Source organism: Odontomachus brunneus, unplaced genomic scaffold, assembly GCF_010583005.1.
Source record: "Odontomachus brunneus isolate Ranch 3 - 2012 unplaced genomic scaffold, Obru_v1 Obru_scaffold_044, whole genome shotgun sequence".
Lineage (NCBI taxonomy): Eukaryota > Metazoa > Arthropoda > Insecta > Hymenoptera > Formicidae > Odontomachus > Odontomachus brunneus.
In genome coordinates this window covers 1,868,796-1,890,078 of record NW_022639494.1, presented here as the reverse complement: position 1 = coordinate 1,890,078, position 21,283 = coordinate 1,868,796, and the positions used below count along the sequence as shown (strand labels likewise).

Genomic DNA, 21,283 nt, shown 5'->3' with positions numbered 1-21,283 from the left:
TGTTATCGGCTCCTGATAAGTCATTTAATACGACTCGGCAATCAGAACCTTATTAGTAATGATTATTAATAATTAAGACCTTACCAATAATTAGGTCCTGATAACGTTACCTTGTGCATAAACCAGATAACTAATTGGAATCAATTTGGTCAGTAACATGAGAAAAATTTCTTACATGCAGGATAGTCAGAAAGCGTTGAAAATCTGTTGCAATTGCGGTGAGTCTACTCGCGTCATTTTAGCGGATACGCGAAGGAACAGCCCATCTCGACGTTGAATGAACGAACGATTTTATCGATAATCCACGTAACATTTGTAACACTTTCCAAATATTTTTCTACCGGAGCAACAATTGCATAATTGCCTTATAATCTTTTTTTTTTACGCCTATGGGAATATCGGTAAAAACGCGAACAGGTTTCTGGCATTGTTGTGTTAGTCGTCGCCGTCGGCGCCGTAACTTGACGAGAGACAGAGAATTATCCAAGAGGTGTGTGCGCGCATTATCTTAACGCAGCCGCGCGCGGAGGGAGATGACTCATTACGCGTTGCATTTTACTGCAAATCTCGCGCGTAAATAGTTGTCCATCATACGCAACATCGATCTCTTATCGCCGATATATTCATATTTCACACTCATCATCACGTTAGCGAACGCGCATGCATTGCATATAGAACAAACGGCGCGATTACATGTCGTTTCCTCGCACGTCACAATGTAATCGTTGATCCGCTCGAGTTTTTTTACTCGCACGAGGCGCCTCTACGAGAGCGTTTTTTTGCGCGGAGGGAAGGAAAATTGCTTGACTTTTCTTCATCGCGACGTTGAAGTAAGCACACCGCGGGAAAGTATCTCTACAACAAAAATCAGTCCGATCAATTGCGCGCGATTACGATCTTATTGGATCGCCTATAAATCACGAAAATATACGAGATCGCCTTTGCTGTTCGCGATTTCGTTATTATTCGCAGCATCACAGCGAGACTCGGGAAACGTGATCGGATCGGCGGCTGATAGTTGGTCAGGAGAACCCGTTGGGAAACTAGATGGGAATGCGTATAAGACTGTGAAGTTATATCTCGCGAAGTCTGGTTTACTCTCTCGCAAGCTGTCGTTCTCCATCTTTCCCTCTCTCTTCTTCGCCTCTCTAGCGGCACACGTTCCGCGTCGCTCCTTCGGTTGTAACTAAGTACGATTAACAAATTGCCACAAAAAGTAACCCCGAGGCCTCGGCCGGATCGCTCGATGCTTCAGCACCGACGACGTGTGCGCTACGTGTCGATATCTCGTCGCGAGCTAGCGTAAGCTAGACAGCGGACTTACCGAGACAGGTTCGACGTTACAATATTATTAAAAAAAAAAAAGAAATAATAAGAGAGGTTCACGGAGGGCATATGAGAAAGTTGCGTCAACGCGACGTCATTCGCGTACAGAAAAAAATGTTATGCAGACGAAGAAATTACTTGTGTGCAGAGATTCAATATAATGTCGGAGATACGTATCACGATTGACGTATGCGGATTAATTACGTTATAAAGTCAACTATATAATTATTGGATTCTCTTAGTTATTAACTCTAAAAAAAATTAATGGTTTCTCATACGACTACAGCAATGCAGTGCAGAAACTTCTCGTTCCTGTGATTCCAAAATCTTCACTACTAAATCTCTTAATAGACATGCCGCAGGTTGCAAAAGAAACCAGCTTTTTCCAGAGTGTCAATGGCTACATGGAGAGAATTTTACAGTAAAAATTAATATAGAACTTTGTAATCGAGGAACAGATTGATATTCTGCAGTGACTTATTATCCTTTTATTTCATGTATGCTATTTACAATTTACAAGCTGGCATGCGTTATTAAGAAATTGCTGCTTCTAGCAAAATTAGCTATGTTTATAAACAAAATTGATATTACTGACAATCTATTCTCCTTCCGTGCAAGAAAAATGCTAATATTTGTGTGATTTACTTCTAATTACAGAAGAAATTAATTTTGCTTTATTGTGGGAAACTATTAGAAGAGAAGGGATTAAAAACACTAGAAAGGGCAGTCTAGGAAGGACTAAACTGCAGTCTATTTTCCCCGCGCAATTAAATTTTTGGCGAATTTTAGTCGACGCTAGTTCCATCTAAATAATCACCGGACAACAAAGAAAGCTACAGCTCATAACTCCTGGCATTAGATCAACGTTTAACGTTATAGGGAGAAATATTACTCTATTGTGTACGACTTGTTATCGTAAATCGAATCTCAATATACCGGCAGATACCGACGTTTAACCGACAGTGATTGTCTTTTCGCGAAAGGCGATTCGCTGCGGAAAAATGGTCGTGTGAAACGAGAAAACGCGCACGATAAATTCTCGACTTTTAAGATGTGCGTGTACAGCAATTCCTCGATGTGTCATGCGTGGTGCGGCAGTCTGAACGCTGGCATAATATTTTCATTTCACGCTGGAGTGCCCGTCTGTCCCATAATATGTCCAGTGAACCCTGCTGAACCCAAAACCACAACCCAGTGCGCGTCCGAGTCACTCTGTCGGGGCCCTCTGTTTCTCTCTCTCTCCTTTTATTTCTGTCGTAGGACGTAAGTCACTCGGTGACACTAAGAGACGTACAAAAATTCCACCGCGTCGATGCACCACGTCGAAAGTTCGTGTTGCGCAGACTAACCCGCGAGAGAGGAGAAGGCCGGCACATGTATATTATACGTGTCTCGAAGACTGACGTTAGGTATCAAAGTCGGCGGGAAAAAAGATGACAGCCGATGTTCTTGAAAGAGATCGGTAATTTCGGAATTACCTGCGATTAAAATCGGAGAACGTTGAAACGCGCTCTGTCTCACTCTCGCGCGCGCGCACGCCCCCGTCGACGGAATTAATACCTCATAATGATTATAACCGGGTCGAAATGAAAACCTTGCGGTTGCCGGAATCTAAAGCCGTTTCCCGGCGGGTCGGCTCGACCTGACAAAAGAGAGGAAGGTTTGCCTGAGCGTTGTTTGACTCCTCCTTCGTCCGTTCCTTCCTTCCCACCTCTGTGAGGTGATCGCTTTCGTCCCGTACATACGTGCGAGGGGAGTAGTGAACTCCTCTGTTGGCCCTCTCGACAAGGTGGTGCCACGGTGAGAACGAGCGTACCTACGTACGTACGCACGCACGCACGCACGCACGCACGCACGCACGTACGTACGTACAGAGAGGAGGAGGAGGAGGAGGTGCACATTTGGGCCCCGGAAGACGACCGAGCGGCGTTGACGACGTCGCCGTCGTCCTCGTCCGCTGCTGGTCGCGTCGTCGCCACTTTCAGCAACGATGGGGACCACCTCCGGGGCGCGCGAGTGTTTAATAAACCGGTTAAGGCCCGTCCCCGGATCTGTTTGCCTTCGGCTTTTGTAACTTTACTAGTGTTGTGACTCGACTCGGGGCCTACACGAAAAAAAAAGGGTCCGCGATGGTACCCGAGCAAACAGTCCGTGTGTGTCCCGTATCAACACGACGCGCGTCTCTATCGGCGGCCGTACCTTCCATAGAGAGCAGGAAGAGGAGGAGGAGAGGAAGGTAGAAAACGGCTCGGTAACGAATCCAAATTTGTCGTGCAAGAATTAGAGTTACCCTTTGACGAGCGGGTTTCATTATTGGGGTGGAATTGCGCAACGAATCACGGTCTAATGGTCTCGCGAGTGTGGCGTTCAAATTATTCTGTAATAATATTTAGGCTCGTACGCGGTAAATTCGCTTGCGAAAGAGTAGACCAACCTCTCGTGTTTCGTTCTACGTCCACCGTTCGCCGTGAGCTCGGAAAATCTTACTTTGAATCCTGACTGCGCGCTGCAATGTTGTTGCGAATAGTTGCGCGTAATGTGATCGCAGTGGACTAAACGCGAATTAATTCCAGCGATTATTTACGAGCTGAAAATCTACGTGAGCATGACGAATTAGGTGGATAGCAATGAGCAAGACTAATTGGAAAGTGGCGGTGATGCGGAACAGCGGCATGCTCGCGGTTGAAACAAACCGCCATTTATTCTGCGGAAAATGGATAAAATATAGATAAATAGACGTGCTCGCGGATAAATTAATCATCGCGCTTGAGATCGCGCAAATAGGATCGAGAATATTGTACGGATGATGGCCAACGACACGAAATCCTAGATCTATCGACAGCTGATATATCTTGCGTAAAAAATAAAATAGATGTCTCTTGGTAAAGTGGCCAACTGTTCGGTCGAACTGTTTATTTACGCAGAAACCCAAGTGATAAGTGTAGATTTCTGCTTGTGCGGAGAGTCAAGCAGATCGATAAGTATCGGAGTATGTGGGGGAAGGTCCTAAACGAGAACTCAGTTATCGATATCCATGTATTTATACGCGCCGGTGCCCCAAGACCGAAGCCAAATAAACACGCAAGCAACCTAATCTAGCGCACTGACTCAGTTCACCGCTTAGTCACTAATTAGTAGATAACAAATTTTTCAAGCACGCGCCGCGAAGTATCGCGTTGATCTCTGCCGCAACGCGAGATCTCTCGAACGACGTATTGCGTGGGGAACTTATTTTTCTGCCGTGTGTAAATAAATAATACGCGAAAGAACGCATGTCAACACACACGGCGTCCCGGAGAAGCGTGTGTGATTACGACTGCAAATGAGGTAAAATGCGCTGCGTGGGATGAATGGTTGTATTATTATCGCAAACAACGAGACTATAAATCTCTCAGGTATCAGTCTTTCAGAGCGTTACGTTGGTGAGAAACGCATGTATTGTTATCACCAGAAAGTGGAGCTTAAATTTATCCGTCGCACAAGATTAAATTAGTATAGCGACTCATCGAGTCGCTATGTCGACTGATGTTCATTTCAGATATCTTTGCGTCGTGCGATTCTCTCGAAATTGGCGACTTTAAGGTATATTAATATTATTCGTAACATTGATACTAATTACCGATATTGCGGCCGTTCTATGACGTAATTGCCGCACTGGGAATAGTTGCAAGAAAAAACGCACGAGTAATTTGTATTTATCAACTTGAAAAGTACAAGAAAATAGAGTCTTATCTAACAAAGATAATTTCAAAGATCATTCATGGATTTCTCGAGTAATATTAAACGTGTAAATCTTTTGCCGGTTAATTCTGTGCTGAGAGAACCTTAATGAGCGGAATAAGATTAACACAAACTCCAATTTGAAGCTGCGGTTTTCAATTTACATAAATTCCAATAATACGCCGCTCAGGTTATTATGACTCGAGATAGTGTTTTACACGAGGGTAAATTATTCAAATGTACGTAGTTAGCGTTTATCGTGCAATTGCAATTACGATATAAGAAGATGGCCTTGTGTTCTTTTCCTACGAGTGCTGGGATTCGCGCAAACTAGGATATTCTCCGGCAGAACCGATCCTGTTTGAAGGAGGCGCGAGAACGTGTTGAACAAAGATTCTTCGATAAAATCTACAAAGAGATGCGTTCTGGTAGATGGTTGCAGAGAAATTAGCAGAAGCGGAAGAGCCAACTTGTGTACGCGCGTCCCGTATTTTATATCGATTCTCCGGGATCTGTCCCGCCATTTCGCACTTGATGATTTCCTTGCAAAACGTGACCATTTTTCGCGGCGTCGGTTTCACGGACGAGATCACTAACCCGTTCGGCGCAATCGATAAAGATAACAAAAAATCGATCAACAAAGAGCGCGACGCATTCCTCCGCGGTCTCTTGTTGCTTAACGTAGCACGCGTTCTCGCAAAACTCGCGTCCCGAAAAACGAACACTTGTCGTCGTGGATTGAGGCGATTTCGACTTTCCCGAAAGAGGCCCTCGCGCGGAGAGACGTCAATGCCTGGAGCGAGATACGCAAATAAGCCGCGAGAGGAGCGATGTAGTGACACACGCGCCAACGCGCGCGCTCGGTGCAACATCCACGACCCGTTTTCATTCGTACGGTGAGTGTTTGCGCGACGAATGCCTCTTACTCGCGAAACGACGGTGTACCAAAGCGAAATATATATGTATTGACAGATAGAGTTATATGCGTTAGAGAGAAAGTGGATAGAATTCAGCAATGTACACACACCGCCTTAGTGTGGCGAGGGCGAACGCTCCGGCCACCAGCAGCTCGAAGATCATCTCTTCCTCGTCCTCCTGCAGGAGAGTCCTCGGCTGCTCCGGGCGACAGTTTCCGCTCGCATCCACTCGCTCGCTCGCGTTCCCACCGCCTCGGAGATCGGCTCGGCTGCACCGTAGAAGACGACGCTGTCCGTTGCCTCGTCCAACCGTCGCGTCCCGCTGCCGGGGACGAACCGTCGCGCGCGCGCGGACACCAACAATCGAGTCACGATCCGGAGTATATCGCGACGAAGAGACAGAGAGGCAGAGAGAGAGAGAGAGAGAGAGGAGAGAGAGAGAGAGAGAAGGACCGTCAGAGAGTAACGAGAACGTGTTCACCGGCGGTGTGGTTACTGCTGCGCGTCAGATGGACGTCAGAGTGACATAACAGCGCACCAGGAATCTCCACATCGTCGGTGTGCTCACGAGACTCGGATCCTGATCGGCACGGCCGTTCTCCGTCGGGAGATCGGCACGACGTGACGCAACAGCCGACCGTCCACCTGTGCGCCGCGATCGGGTCGAGGTAGCCGCGGTGGACCGTCGCGCCCGATGACATCCGAGGGCCCTCGCCGGTTGCTCCCTTCGACGCGTTGCAGACTCTCCGAGAAGAACCACCGGCGCGGTTGACCATTCGGCTTGCCGATCTCGTGGTGACTGAGTGGGTCCCCCGGTTGCGACTCCCAGTTACTCACTCGAGCTCACGGACTCACTACTCACCTCGTCCTCTCGCTCTCGCGCTCGTTCGCTCGCTCACCGCCACTCGGTCCCACCTCCCTTCCTCCTGCCACCGCTGCCTCCAGCCCCCTTCCGTAGCCCCACCGTAGTCCTCCGATCTGCCAGTACGTCCTCCCTGTCCTCCCACCTGCGCGCACGCCACCCTCACTGCGCGACCTCCGCGTGGGGAGCGGTACTGTTCGTGGACTGTGCGCGGGCTCAGGACCCGCGGGCCACATCGATTTCATTACACGTGTCATTAAACTCGCCGGTCGTCTCGCGAGTCCGATCGATCACATGATGGAAACCGCGAGATCGCGATTGATCACTAGATAGATGGAGTCCAAGAGGATCTGTTTGAGAGGGTGAGGTTCGGCGTGTCGACGCTGAGGCGGTGCGTGTACCTTTGAATCGATCGTCGGCTCTCGTAGGGCACGTGACGTATTTCGGACAGAGGGAGAAGAGGGGAAGAGCTCGTTATGCGTGATTGAGGAAAATATGGGAAACCGTAGATATTTTTACACATGACATTTTGGCGAACTCGGGGAACCGACTCATTAAACACCAGGATAGCCGGTAATGATGTACGTGGGAAGGAGGAAAGAACGATTAGACCGGAATAGACTTTTTCAGGGGAATACTCGCGTTGGTCAAGGTCGACGGTGCAGATAAGCGAATTACAAATTGAACTGTCCAAGTAGTCGCGATCGCATCTAAATTAATTTTGAGAACTTGATGATTTTGAGAACGATAAAACACATGAACACACATACTAGCGCTGTTGTTCCGCCTCGTATTTGCCGAAGGCACTGTAACTAGCCGATTGCGGGTGAAGATGTGAACACTCGGGGAAATAACCGCGTCCAGGTACGCGGAAACCGATCGTGGAAACAAGGAAAGTAAGTTTCTGTGTCAGGCACGCGGCTTGTAAATCAATGTTCAACGGGGAGGAGGTCTACTCTTGACGGGCCGATGACTAAGACTCGTTACATTATGTATGTCTCCGAGACGCCTAATGTGCAGTCTGGCCGGTACTTGTCTTGATGTCTCATCCTCTGTGTAATTGGTCAGTCGAGCTGTGTTAAAATTCAAATACTTCACGGAAAAACACGATAATCGCTATGACTTTCGTCACTGTTTGCTCTGTATCGCGATTGTCACTCTCGCGTATCGAAAAGTCACGTCACTCTCATCGTCGCGAAAATCAGCCTCGCATGAAAATAAAAGTGAAATTTATTGCGCGGCCGCGCTGTTCCGCAAAAGTTTACGAACAACGTCCGACTCGAAGATAACACGCGGTACGTGTGCGATATTTTAGTTTCGTCGCGGTGAGTGGCAAAATGATTTCGCATCGTTCGATACGTCATTGATAAGATTAGATGAGTTATTCGCGCAATTTCGCTTCGACTCGATTGGCCGGTCAAAATTGCACATTTGTAAACGATACTGTCCATGATGTCGCAAACATAATAAACATCTTGCTAAACGGGTAAAAGCAATTGCATAATAAACCACCTACTTAGCTTACGTCATATTGAGCAATATTCCAGTGTTTTACAATGTTAGGCATTAATGAAAATAATAAAAATTTCTTGTGACTAAAATAATTAGCAAATCGATCATCAAAATTAATCAATCGTTATGTAGTCACGAGTAATTTAATCGATGATTTAATTATTTATGATTTTATAACAAATTAGTAAAATATAATTTTACGATGAATTATTTGTGATATATGACGACTGATTAAATTTGATTGCTGATTGCTTTGATTCACAGAGAAATTGCACTGCTCCAATCAATTTTTGCACGTACTGTCATTGTATGTGAAAGCACTTGCGATCGTCTCCGGTACGACGTAAAATAGTAGAAAAAAAGTTAATATTTTAAATTTTCAAATACGCGACATATTCTTAAGTTTAACATTCTTAAGTTTAACGTCGTTGGAGAGCAGCCGCGAGACTTTCCGGACTCGTATTTGCTCGCTCCGATTTCCGGTGGCTCCGTCCAACACCTATCGGCTCGAATCAGTTTTATTAGTCGCAAATATTTGCAAGGTGGTTCCGTGCGCCCCGTGGCCGACGAAGGGGCCCGGTTCCATTAACGCGTGCAAATTATTCGAATATTATGCGCTACAAATTAGACGGCAGCGCCGGGCATGGCCCTGCTGCGGGCCACGTCGGTGCTCCGGCGAACGCCTCGGGATTTTAATTTAACGATGTGTGCGCGCGCGCGGTCGCTTAACTCGGGGCCCAGAAACGCGCGAGCTACCCCGGAGGATCCTACCGCAAGGGGATCGAATTACCGCGCCAATTATGGTGTCACGTCGTTAATTGACCGGTAGTCCGTTCCTACGACGAAAAGGCGTCTACACGCGAAAAGCGAACACTCCGACGATGCGCGTCCATCTCGTTAAAGTAATATCAGAGAGCGCGTCGCGATATCCGGCGCATTCTGATCTTCTTCTCGTGCTCCTTTTTCCGCGACGAGCGAAAGCGTCCTTTTAATTTCTGAAAGTTGAACTCGATTTTTGGAAATTCCAGTTCTTGGCAATTGGCTTCCTCCTGCGGACGAGATTTGTTGAGATCTTTAGTTTCAACATTCCTTCCGCATTTTTATTTTTCATGTATCTTTTTATTTTTTTTTATGGGCATTATACGTGTATTTGTGAAAACAACGAACACGTGTTTATCTGCAGGAGAACTTCTGATTGTTCTGTGAACAACGGAAAGATCAAGCCGCGCGTATTTGTCGTCAGAATGAGAAAATTGGGAATTATTCCAGCAATACGCCGTCACTTATATAGACTAATTTATTCGCCGCCCCTCATGCCACAAGACTACAAATACGAGAAGAGCTCGTAAAGAAAGCGGAAAGATACATAAGAAATGAAAGCACACCATGGAAGAAAGACTGATAACGTACAAAGCCGCTAAATTGAAGCGTCAACGAACCGCGGACAACAGCGTTTCCGCGACATTTGTCAACGAAATGAGGAGTATTGTGTCGTATAGTGTAATGGATTATACATTATTACTGTGCATTATCATAATGCGTTATTCGCAACTAAAGAGGTAAGAGGTAACGCTAGGGAATACAAAGTACTCACAGAAAAAAACACTGAAGATATTATTTGCTAAAATATGGTTGCCGCAACAAATTATCAATGCTAATTTTTAGTCAAGCATACAAAATGATTGCAGTAACCATAATGTTCTGAAAATGATATATTAGGTTGGTTCTTCTTACAAGTAAACCTATCTAAAAGTTACACTCCGATTTTTTTCTATTTTGGCACAAATGTAGAAATACAAAAAATATGTAGGTCATATTTTTTTATTTTGGCCCACTTTGAGTTTCACGTATAGTTTATAGCTTTTTAATGTTCTCACTTCTACCATAAATAAAAATGCACAAGTGCAACAAAAATGCATAAGAAATAAAATTGAATACAAGATATAGGCGTTTTTGGTTTGCTGATTATGAATATGAAGTCAAATATGTAAGATTATTTGTATAAATAATAAAATGTTTAAACAAAATATGTAAAAAGTTAAAAAAATTATTTATACAAATAATTTCTTGGTTTGGCCGAGATTCGAACCATTTTTGACTAATTTAGCATAGATTTAAAATATTTTGGTTGGAATCTCAGCTAAAGAAATTTAGAATGGTTCGTGTCTCATTTACGCCGATTTTGTTAAAATTATTTAATTATGTATCTCGTATTCAATTTTATTTCTTATTCATTTTTGTTGTATTTTATAATAGGAGTGAGAACATTAAAAAGCTATAAACTGCCCGTGAAACTCAAAGTGGACCAAAATGAAAAAAATATGACCTAAATATTTTTTTTACTTCTACATTTATGCCAAATCAGAAAGAAATCGGAGCGTACCTTTTGGATAGGTTCACTTGTTAGCTAAACTGTATGAATTGATGCACACTTTTGCGATAAATTAAAATGAGACAAATATATTTTGTTTCACTCTAACTTATTGCACTAGTCTGCACCAGTTCAGGCAGTTCAACTAAAAAGAATAGACCTATTAACCTTCTTTGTTATTTATACTATACGGAGACAACTACTATGGTTGCTATATCCACATATGCTACAGTTAGAGAGAAAATTTATGTAATTTTAAGTGAGATAGATATGATATTAAAAGTTGCTGTTATTAGATACCAATCTATACAGTTCTCACAGCCATAGTTCTTATTATATATAATATTCAGTTAGTACATCCTTGTATGCATAGTTGTCTCAGCCAAAGGAATGTTGTTGTCTATTTGTCTGTAGAACGAATATCATTTTTGGTTGGAAGATTCGTAGAGTTTAGTCGCACCGTACAGCACTGAGAGTACTGCTCAAATACATATGGATAGGCAGTAAAGAAGATTAGTGTACCACTTCCAGAGTACTATAGTTGCTATAGTTACTGTAGTTACTGCAACCATCTTATATGCTTGAACGAAAATTAACATTAATATTTTATTATGGCAACCATATTTAGGCAAGTCCTTAGTGTTTTCTCTGTGTAACTATGCATTACGTCACAGAAACTGTGACTATAACAATAGTATCGATAGACATATAACAATAGCAACTTTCGGTGCATTTGACTTTAAACTGTATAAATTTTCTTTTTAATCGTAGAAATTGTGCATATAGCAATCGTGGCAGTTTTGTCCGTGCAGGTTAAAAATAGGAGAGCAATATACAAGATTGACCGAGAAAATCATTAATACATTGTTATCTGCTTATAATGGTAAAAGTTTAACACACTCCGCGTTATCGGCAGGTTCAGGTCTACGATACGTTTATCGGGCGTATAAATACTCCACAACGTCATGCATTATCTTTCATTGCGCATTTGCATGTTCAACACATTTAGCCGTTTACGTGTTCGCGCTTTATCGAAACGGCATCGAAAGCGGCCGCATTGACGTTATATGAAGTTCTTCCGATAGGAATCGATAGTGTCGAGGAAAAAAATAGCGACGGGCTTCCCCGAGCTCCTTGGTTTCTTCATTTTTAATGTTTTCATTATATAACGCGTGTGTGTTTCCGAGCAAAGCTGACAGGCCTTTTTTTCCGAGCAATCGCCGCGCTTTGGTAGGAGAAAATGGAAAATATTCGTCACGCTCGGCTAACTCCTGAAATCGGCCGATCTGTCGACACGACGTGCGTTTCCGAGTTTTAATCCTACTGTCGATAGTAAAGTCGAGTTTTTGCCGGTCGTTAGAACGGAAATGCCTTCCACTCTTGCGCTACTTGGTCCTTGGCTCGGTCCAGTTATCATTTTTCTTTTTTCATTCTCTATTCGCTGTCCCACCAGCTTTAGCACCACTCGATTCGATTGGTTGAATGTCGTTGCTGACTGTTCCCTTCGATTGGTCGGCATCGAGACTTATGAACTTATGTGCGCAAATAACGTGCCTGAGCTAAGTGCAGTAGGAGTGAACGTTGCGAGGAGCTCTCTCTGTCGCGCTCCGTCCTTCCTGCTTTTAATTGTCGCTCTTCTCGCCCAAAAGAGCATCTCATTATGCTCTCGAAAAATGTTTCACGATACGTCGAGAAAAATAGTCTCGCACACGAATGATTAACACATGAAACGACTTTCTCGAGTAGAATTATGAAAAAAAAATTTAATCAGTTGAGTGCATTTCCGTCGCGCACTTGGCGTGCACACTAGAGTAGCTGACGTCTATATCATTCGAGAGTGCCATCATCAAATTTATATCATTCACATCTACTTGCATCGACAGAAAAAGCGATAACAGACGATTAAATGGACGCCACGAAGATGATGATTCATAGTGATAACCCGTTTTGTTGTACTTCTAATTAATTAGTCGATAGTAATTCCCTATCGCTATCGCTATCGATGTAATATGCCAGAGTCCAAAGTGCTTTTATAGACTATCTATACTTTGTTCAATATCTTGTCAATAACGCTCAGGGATAAATACTAGAAAGTTCTGGAAAGACTTTCAGATTAGAGTCTTCTGGAGTCTTCTACATTCTAGGAAGAATCTTTTGCCATTCCTTCTCTAGCGTTTAACATACCCCGTTTTTCTCACAAATACGCGAACAAAACGACCTTTTTTGCCCACGTGACCCGATCTATCCTAAATAGCGCGCTGAGGGCGACGTGGACAGAAAAGCGGAAAAATGATCGAAGAACGAGCGGACCGCGCGCATGTTCCCTTCGTCTTCTCTCTTGTTCGCAAAATCGCTCGCATAGCTGCCGCTGACGGGCGTTTCTCGTGCGGCGCGGCATTCCGCGGCTCGTCGCGCAGAAAAACGGCAGACGAAGCGCCTGCTTTCTTTCGGCTCTCGTTCTCGCTTTCCAGAATCAACGCGCGAACAAAGGCACGGCGAAAGATCGCCGGGTTGCCGCTGGATTACACGAGCGCGACCAGTTCCGGAACGCTTTTCGCAAGACACCGTGGCCGAGCGGCGGGCGATTAGCCGCAGGCGTATTTGCCGCGCTCTGATACGAGATGAGCCGTGAAATGAATCGGTTCCGTGAAAAACAGAGATTAGAAGCGCCACTCCGCGGAGTGCCGCTATCGCATGAGGAAAAAGGGTGCAATCTACGCTTCTTTCGGCGAACACGGCTTGCCCGCGAAGCTACTACTCGCGCGATGTGTCGCGGTTTAAATGAGAACGAAATGCTATTAGAGAGAGAGAGGGAGAGCTTTTGCTGAAAAATTGCGAGCGAGCTTTCTTGTTGTCGAAAACGGGACCCGGTGTTATCAGTCAGATTGCGGCTATTAATTAACGATAGGACAGATAATAAGTTATGTATATATGCACGAAAGGTAATTATCATCGGTCGCGCGGGGCATCGCGTAAAAATCGCCTGGTTGAGATGTTCGATTGGACTATCTCCTTTAATTTGTAACTCGAGAACGTCACGTTGCAAGGACTCTCCGATGCTTGACCGCGCTTGTTTGCGCTCGCGAGAGGGTCAACGAGAACGTCATCGCCGTTGTAGCGCGCCTTGTGACACCTCCGTCAGTCGTGTCGAATTTTCATTCAACGCGTCGAACGCTCATCCCGACGTGGCAGGTACCACGTTTCTCCGAACGTTCGTCCGAAACCGAGTCCGAGCGTGAGTCATGAAACTCACCTATTCGCATTCTCCGTGTTCGACGTTAATCCACTTTGTGACCCAGCAGCAGCAGGGACTTTGCACTTCTCGATCTCACGTGTCCGTAGGACGAGCACACACGTGGAGACACGCACACGCGCGCGAAAGCTTAAAGCGGGTCACTCGAGCGATCGAGAGTCGCGATCGGCGCACGCTCCGTAAGGACACTCCCGCCGTATCGGTTTAATGAATGACTAGACTGGAGTGGAACTATGAATGAACCCCGCATAGCACTAGAGTACTATATAACTGTGTGGCACTATATAACCGTTGTGGGCGGTTTCCACTCTCAGCCAATAAGGTCCCCTTGCGGTGACTTGCACGCGGCACAAGACGATTATGTCCGAGCGCCGTAATTTTTTCTTTCCCGGAAATTCGCTTGCATCAAAAGACCGCCAAACGCGTGTAAATTTGATAAAATCTTCTCTACGTCCCTGGGATAATTGGTCTTTCGTCGCCGGTGGTAGTGTTTCGTTGCATTAGAAATGATTGTCTCTGAACTGAGATAGGACCGCGATAATATTTGGTTGATCGATAGGTTTATGTATCAGTCGCTGCAGTTTCCTCGACTTTACCCGAAATATTTTAATTTATTTTACGGACACCTCTAACAAATATAGTAATGAGTTTCGTTTCATTTCTCGGCGTGTTTACTTCAAAATCAGCGACTATAGAATCGAGGATCTGTGGTATCAAAATTAATAAGAAAACATAAACGAGATTTCTTGAGAACGAATGTAACGTCAGTTCCGGCCAAAATCGTAGATACATATTTATCATTGCACAATCTTGAACAGGTTGAATCATCCTCGAGCTGAGTGTTCGCGCAAAGTTCTACAAATACGCTATCTCGTTATCAGTTACATCATACTCACGTATGTTGAGTTGACTGAGCTCCGTAGGTATGTCCGATGCACGGTCGCAGTATCTCGCACAGAAAATTGAGATTCGCTTAATAAGTAAATACTCCATTATATAAAACTTTCTTAATTATGCGCAACCTTGATCGCTCCAGACTATTGTGTATTGCGATGCCTGTGTAACGAGTAAAGTGCACGATGATGCTCAACTAGCGAGTTGCAAGCGCGATGTCCCTGTTATAAGTGTCGCGGGAAATTATTATCGACATACCTTTCGCGATAAAGTTCATTTATCTCTTACGCGGAAATTTTTTTCCGAATATAATATCGCACCAGAATGGTAACAACAGGTACTGTATAAAGCAGAATTGCAAAAATATCAGGTACTGTATAAAGCAGAATTGCAAAAATATCAATACAATTTGTCTCAATTTAATACACACTCAAGTGCACTATTCATCCATATCTATCTGTATTCGGAAATGACACACAACTTTTATCATGATGTCATTCGTTTCTGGCATCACAAATTCGACATAATCGACGATATACAAGGAGCCTTAATAGAACTCAGCAGATTGAAAATTAAATTTAATTGAAACCAAATGAAAAACGGCGCAATGTTTAAGCGCCACCGGCACTTGTAGTGGCGGGGCGATTTTTCTCTCACGAGATCTCACTTCTCTTGAGAGATGCGCCACGTGGTGGGCCCGTGGGATCCTCTCCGATTCTATCGGGAGCGCCGGTGATTCCCGAGTCACGGCTGCGGGAACACAGAAAGGGAATGGCGCGCGAAGCGGACGCAAGGTGAAGTCGGTGGGTCGGTTCCTCAGACGCACCTGATCCCTTATCTGATCTACGGTCTACCGGCGCGGCATATAATACAGGACGCTGGACGCGATCGCGTTGTCAAAATCTATCCCGGGCAACTCTTCGGGGCCCGACCCCCGTGGCGCGTTCGCCCATTGTTGTTTCGTCCGGGTCCTACTTTCTGAGTTTCGGACCCCGAAAAAATAGCGAACGGCCTGCTATAATTTATTAATATCTGGAGGTGAGCCGCTTCTCTCTCGACTTTGTAGGCAAATGTCATGGCGCGAACGTGTCGTTTCCGCTGGTTCCCATGGGAATGCGCCGTTCAGTCACGTGCGCGCTTCGGGCACGAGGACGTCATTCAGATCGGGGGAGAGATTCTTCGCGTTCAGGTTGATTACACGAGAAAGCGGTCTTCTGAATGCTTTGGGTCGGTGCAAAAGGTTTGTCGTATACTTGTCAAAATAAAATAGAAGGCGTCCAATTTTGAAGGATTATAATAATGTTTACGAATGGAATGAACAACATCGACTCGGTAGAGTTTATGACATCTAACTTCATCATCAAGCTAAGATTTTTTATTTTTTTTTTAACACTCAATCCCGTGAGAATTTAATGGAAAAATGATAAATCTTTTAAATGATAAATAATAAAATGTTTAAACAAAATATGTAAAAAGTTGAAAAATTATTTATACAAATAATTTCTCAGTTTAGCCGAGATTCGAACTTTGACTATTTAGCACAGATTTGAAATATTTCGGTTGGAATCTCGGCTAAAGAAATTTAGAATGGTCTCAGCTATGTCGATTTTGTTAAAATTATTTAACTATATCTTGTATTCAGTTTTAATTTCTCATGCATTTTTGTTTCTCATGCACTTGTTGATAATAGGAATGAAACATCAAAAAGCTATAAACTGCCCGTGAAACTTAAACTGGACCAAAATAAAAGATATGACCTAAATACTTTTTGTATTTCTACATTTGTGCCAAATTAAAAAGAAATCGGAGTGTAACTTTTGGGCAGGTTGTTAGGAAAAAAGTCGAATTCTCTCGATGCAATTGCCGTGTTTCGTGCGTTTGAAAATGCGCGACGTTTGTCGCGACGGAAAATTACATCTGCCGATATAATTGCCCGCCGATTCCCTGCGCGTTAACTCGAAACGACGCGAGGTCTTGTATTTTCTGTCGTGTGATCGCGATTGACCAGGATTCAATTGCTCACGGAGAAGAAGGCAAGATCGTGGCACTTAATAGATTCCACGAACGGATACGGATGACAGAGGTATCGAGATAGTTTGCGAAAATGCGTGCGTCTCGCACGCACACGGCATCGACTGTTCGGTTAAGACATCGTCCGGCAGCTAGACAGGTTGACAGGGGCTGAACCAATTACACGGAATATTATCCCGCCGACGATTTGCACTCCCCTGCAATCACCGTGATTAGTGTTGCGCCGACACTCGTGTACACGCATCTCGTAACGGCGGCTAATTTGTAAACTCTCGCGCGTATTACACGCACACACACAGGCGCGCGAGTAACTTACATAATTAGATAGGATCGTTCAGTCGGATGCGAAAGAGCTGTCGCGAGTGTGGCCGATGTGAAGCGTAACTGCACGCTGTCGCGGAACGACCATTCGTACACGCACATACACTAACTCGCCACGCGGGAGAAGAACTCGGCCGTTTATCTCGCTCGATTCCCGGTTTTAACGATTGTCACTGAACCGCGCGAGCTGCTTCGCTACTCGCGAATCGCGACGGACACTCGGACGTTAGCTGGTGAATACGCGAGACGTTATCTCGGCACGAACGAACGACCCGTCTTTCACTCGGATTGCCGGTTTAATTGGTTGTATAAGGCGGGAATATTAATTAATTTATACACAAATTCACTCACTCGGGAAATCAATCGGAGGATCGGGCGCGAAGACATGTTCTGAAAGCCGTTTATCGCCGATCATGCATATATGCATGCACGCGCACTTGGACGTGCGTATGTGGGTGAGACAACTTGTTCACAGATATTGCAGAATGCACTCTCGATACACGAGTATCTCGGCCGAGAGTAGCGTGTCTGGAAATGGCAATTGAATATAGAAATCGCCATGGACGTGCCGAGGTCCACGATAAATTTTTCGAGAGCATGCCAAACTCTCGTCGGGTGATTCAAAATGACGCGCGTTTGATTTATCGTGCGTCCCGACGATGCACGTTGAATTCCGCGCATAGCAAAAATCGCGAAGTCGTATCGCAAAATCGCGGTCGTAATAATTCCCAACGCGGCCGCACCGTCTTTCAGCTCCTGACGTTCCATGGCAGGTAAGCGGCGAGCAGGTAGGCAGGTACCTACCTGGAAACAGGTAACTACTTATTGTCACCTCTAACGAGGCCGCGGCAAAAACTCAGCTATTCGCAGGTGGGAATGCTGCCAGGTTATGAAAGTATCAATTACCTTCTACGTCCAGTTCCCTAATGAGGGGAACAGAACCACGGATTACGAGACTTCGCGAGAGAGTCGCGCCGCAGTCGCTGTTCTTAGATCCGTTTCGATTTTTTCCCTTGATTGCAATCGTCGAGGAGCCAACTGACTGATAAGATAAGATTTGTCACTCGCACGTTTCTTTTTTTTTCCTAATTTGCGCATCTTATGATGCCGTGTGATTCAATGCACAGGACATCAAATCAATTTCACATCGCACTACGCCGTTAGTTTGTCTACTCGATGATATATGAAGTGTCCTATAAGCGAATTAATATTCACTATATTCGTTATTCAATTAACAAAATATTTTTTGTATTTTATCAAATATAAATTTAGCCTTTTGTACTACTAGGAATTTTGTACATACTAGAAAAGGAAAGGAAAAGCATACTGACATGTACACAAGGTGATCCGGAACAACTTCCTGTCTTTGAAATGACATGTTTTCAAACGAATTTTAAGACGATTTCTTCTCTTGCAAAATGTTATCCGAAGCTTAGTTTTATAAAAATAAATAGTTTGCCTATTACGGATCAGATATAGAAAGTAGGCAGGGACGGCACAACTCACCGTCAGATATAGGCGTTGACGTTGAACGCGTGTTGCGATGAGAGCTTATCGATGCATGTGATAACATTCTATACATCATTTTTATAACTTCCGTTAATTATCGTGTGTATCGTATCGAGTGCCGTCTTGTAACGACATATTCTCGTTCGAGAATATGTCGTTTCAAAGACAGGAAGTTGTTTCAAATTACTCTGTACAAAAACAAATTAGCAAAAACAACAAAAGAAAGAAAACAGAAGCAAATTATATATTAGCGAGAATATTAATAATTCTCACTAATCACCATGTTCTGTACGTATTAAAACTTTCGATGTTGTTAAAAACGAAAAAATGACGTGTAATTTAAGCAAATTGTCTGTCAGCGCGTATCACTAATGTGACTTCGAATCACGAATTTCGGCAGCTTCGAGTTTTCCTCCCTGTTACAATGACGCCGCCTTTGTTTTTCGATTTTGACGATTGAAAGTACGTAAGACACTATGAAATTCTCAACGCGATCGTAAAGGTGACGGGTGGTAACGGTGCACAGCCGCTATTTCAACCAACTTACGTAGGTATGGCGCGAACTCGCGAGCGTGAAAACCATAGAAGGCGGGATTCGACGCCGTATCCAGTGACGTCATTTACTTTTCTGGTGCCCCATTGTTCACAAACAAGCGTATATCGCACTAGACGAGGAGGCAGGCGAACGAGAGTCATTGCGGTTCGAACAGCGGTAGGTTCCTGCGGAGGAAGGTGGTAGGTTGGGACACGATCCCTGCGTTGGTCGCAAACTAATCAATAAACGTTATTGGTATTGGCAATAGCGCTAATTGAAGTCGTGATGTATTGCGCGCCCGCGATATGTTATAACATGAAATTAATGGCTAATATTATAACAACTTGGGGTTGATTGGTGAATTAATATGCTTGGGATTAATTAATTAATCGATTAGTTAATTGATCGATAGAAGTGTCACGTTTTATTTTCAAACGTAAAGCCCTTTCGGTTTTGAAAGTCTCAGCAAGCTCCAACGACTCAAAGTGCAAAGAATTTTTACCGTATCAGGACGATACCGAGATCGACGTCGTGGTGGCGCGTCGTGAGAAAGGTCGTTCGAAAGTTCTGAGATCCGCGACACGCGCCTCTGATCCAGAATCGGCGGAGACCATGACCATGGTAGCGGTGATGTCATCGTCATCGGGGACTTTCTCTTCCGCGAACTTTCGTACGCGGGCGGTATCTCACCGTCGAAGCATGGAGGAGGAGGTGTACAGCTCCGGCTCCGGAGCCTTTCCATTCATGAATTCAGCCTGTCCTCGGAGGTGGGAATAGTTCAATGGTGTGTAGGAGATAAGAGCGTCACGTGTGAGAGTGCGAGATTGCGCAGACCGAGGATATGCAGATTTTAACCGCGTGCACAATGCACTTCGCGACAACGTTAATTCCGTCGTTCGTCCGCGCTCGCGGTCGATCCGCTGAGGTCCGCTTGTTACTGATGATCGATCAACGTGAGACAGAAGCGAGTTTGCGCGTCTTCATCGTCGGCAACGCGGGCCATTAATTTCGCGCTTGCTCATCTCGCGGACAGCGTCAATCCGTCGCGACAGAGTTCATTGAGCTTTTTACGAGTCCATGTATATGTACACACATACATGCGCTCGCGCAAATCGAGAAGCGTCTCGACTCTTCCTCCTCCCGCGCGGACGAACCCTCGAAAATACTCACGTATCTAATCGTAAGTGAAAAACCGGTCGGAGAGCGCAGAGAGAGAGAGAGAGAGAGAGAGAGAGAGGCAGGGGAGGGAAGCTTGGAACGAGCGAGCAGTAACTTGTCGAGCTATATGGAACACGGACCCGCTTTTGAGCGACTCAAAGTAAGAGAATAATTCTCGGTGTTTGCTGTTGCGGCTGCACAAATGCATACGCACGTCCGACACATCCTTCATTCGCGACGCGTCCAAGTGGATAGGCCGAGTTTTACGATGACGGAACTGCTATCACGCCGCGAGCACGGTGGTCGTCTTTCGGCCCGTCTCTCTCACTTCTTTCGATTACATCGAATACCAGCGATATCGGACCGTCATCCAACATTCTCGATACCTAATGGCTCGTATTAATCGACCCGGTGCAGCGATTATCCGCGTCACCGGTCGGAGAGGAGAGTTGACCGAGGCACCGATTACGTGACTGAATTAGGTCGCCGGCGGCTGCAATTAATAACGGGATGACACGTCCATTAGCCCAGAGCCGACGCGGGATTGTCTGGATGTCCCGCTGACAAACTTCCACCCCGCATGCATACATCTTCATAAATATTCTACGGTTTCGTATTACGAGGGCAGGATCAAATATACATCTCGTAGCGCGCGTCCTCGCAATTTGCTTTAACTAACGAATAATCTCGGACAGAGCAATAGAACGGTATGCTCTCTCGGATCGTCTGAGAATATTCAAGTGACTATGCTGCAACAGCTATGAAATGTTTGCATTAAGATATAATATTCAAGCTTTTCAATCAAAACATGGTGAAATATATATATATATATATATATATATATATATATATATATATATATATATATATATAT

At 44.8% G+C, this 21,283-nt stretch overlaps 1 protein-coding gene across 5 annotated transcripts in view; it reads right to left on the bottom strand.

Annotated features, from left to right (window-relative positions):
• Positions 1 to 21,283, bottom strand: part of LOC116844635 — a 68,584-nt gene that overhangs the window by 23,093 nt on the left and 24,208 nt on the right. The window contains exon 1 of one of the 5 annotated variants that reach the window (XM_032816441.1): positions 14,858 to 15,039. The exons of 2 other annotated variants lie outside the window; for them this stretch is intronic. In XM_032816441.1, the coding sequence (XP_032672332.1) occupies positions 14,858 to 14,954 (97 nt within the window). In that variant the 5' untranslated portion in view covers positions 14,955 to 15,039. Of the gene's footprint in view, positions 1 to 693; positions 9,484 to 14,857; positions 15,040 to 21,283 lie in introns of those variants that run through there. 2 more of the 5 variants (XM_032816442.1, XM_032816445.1) reach the window with 2 other exon arrangements.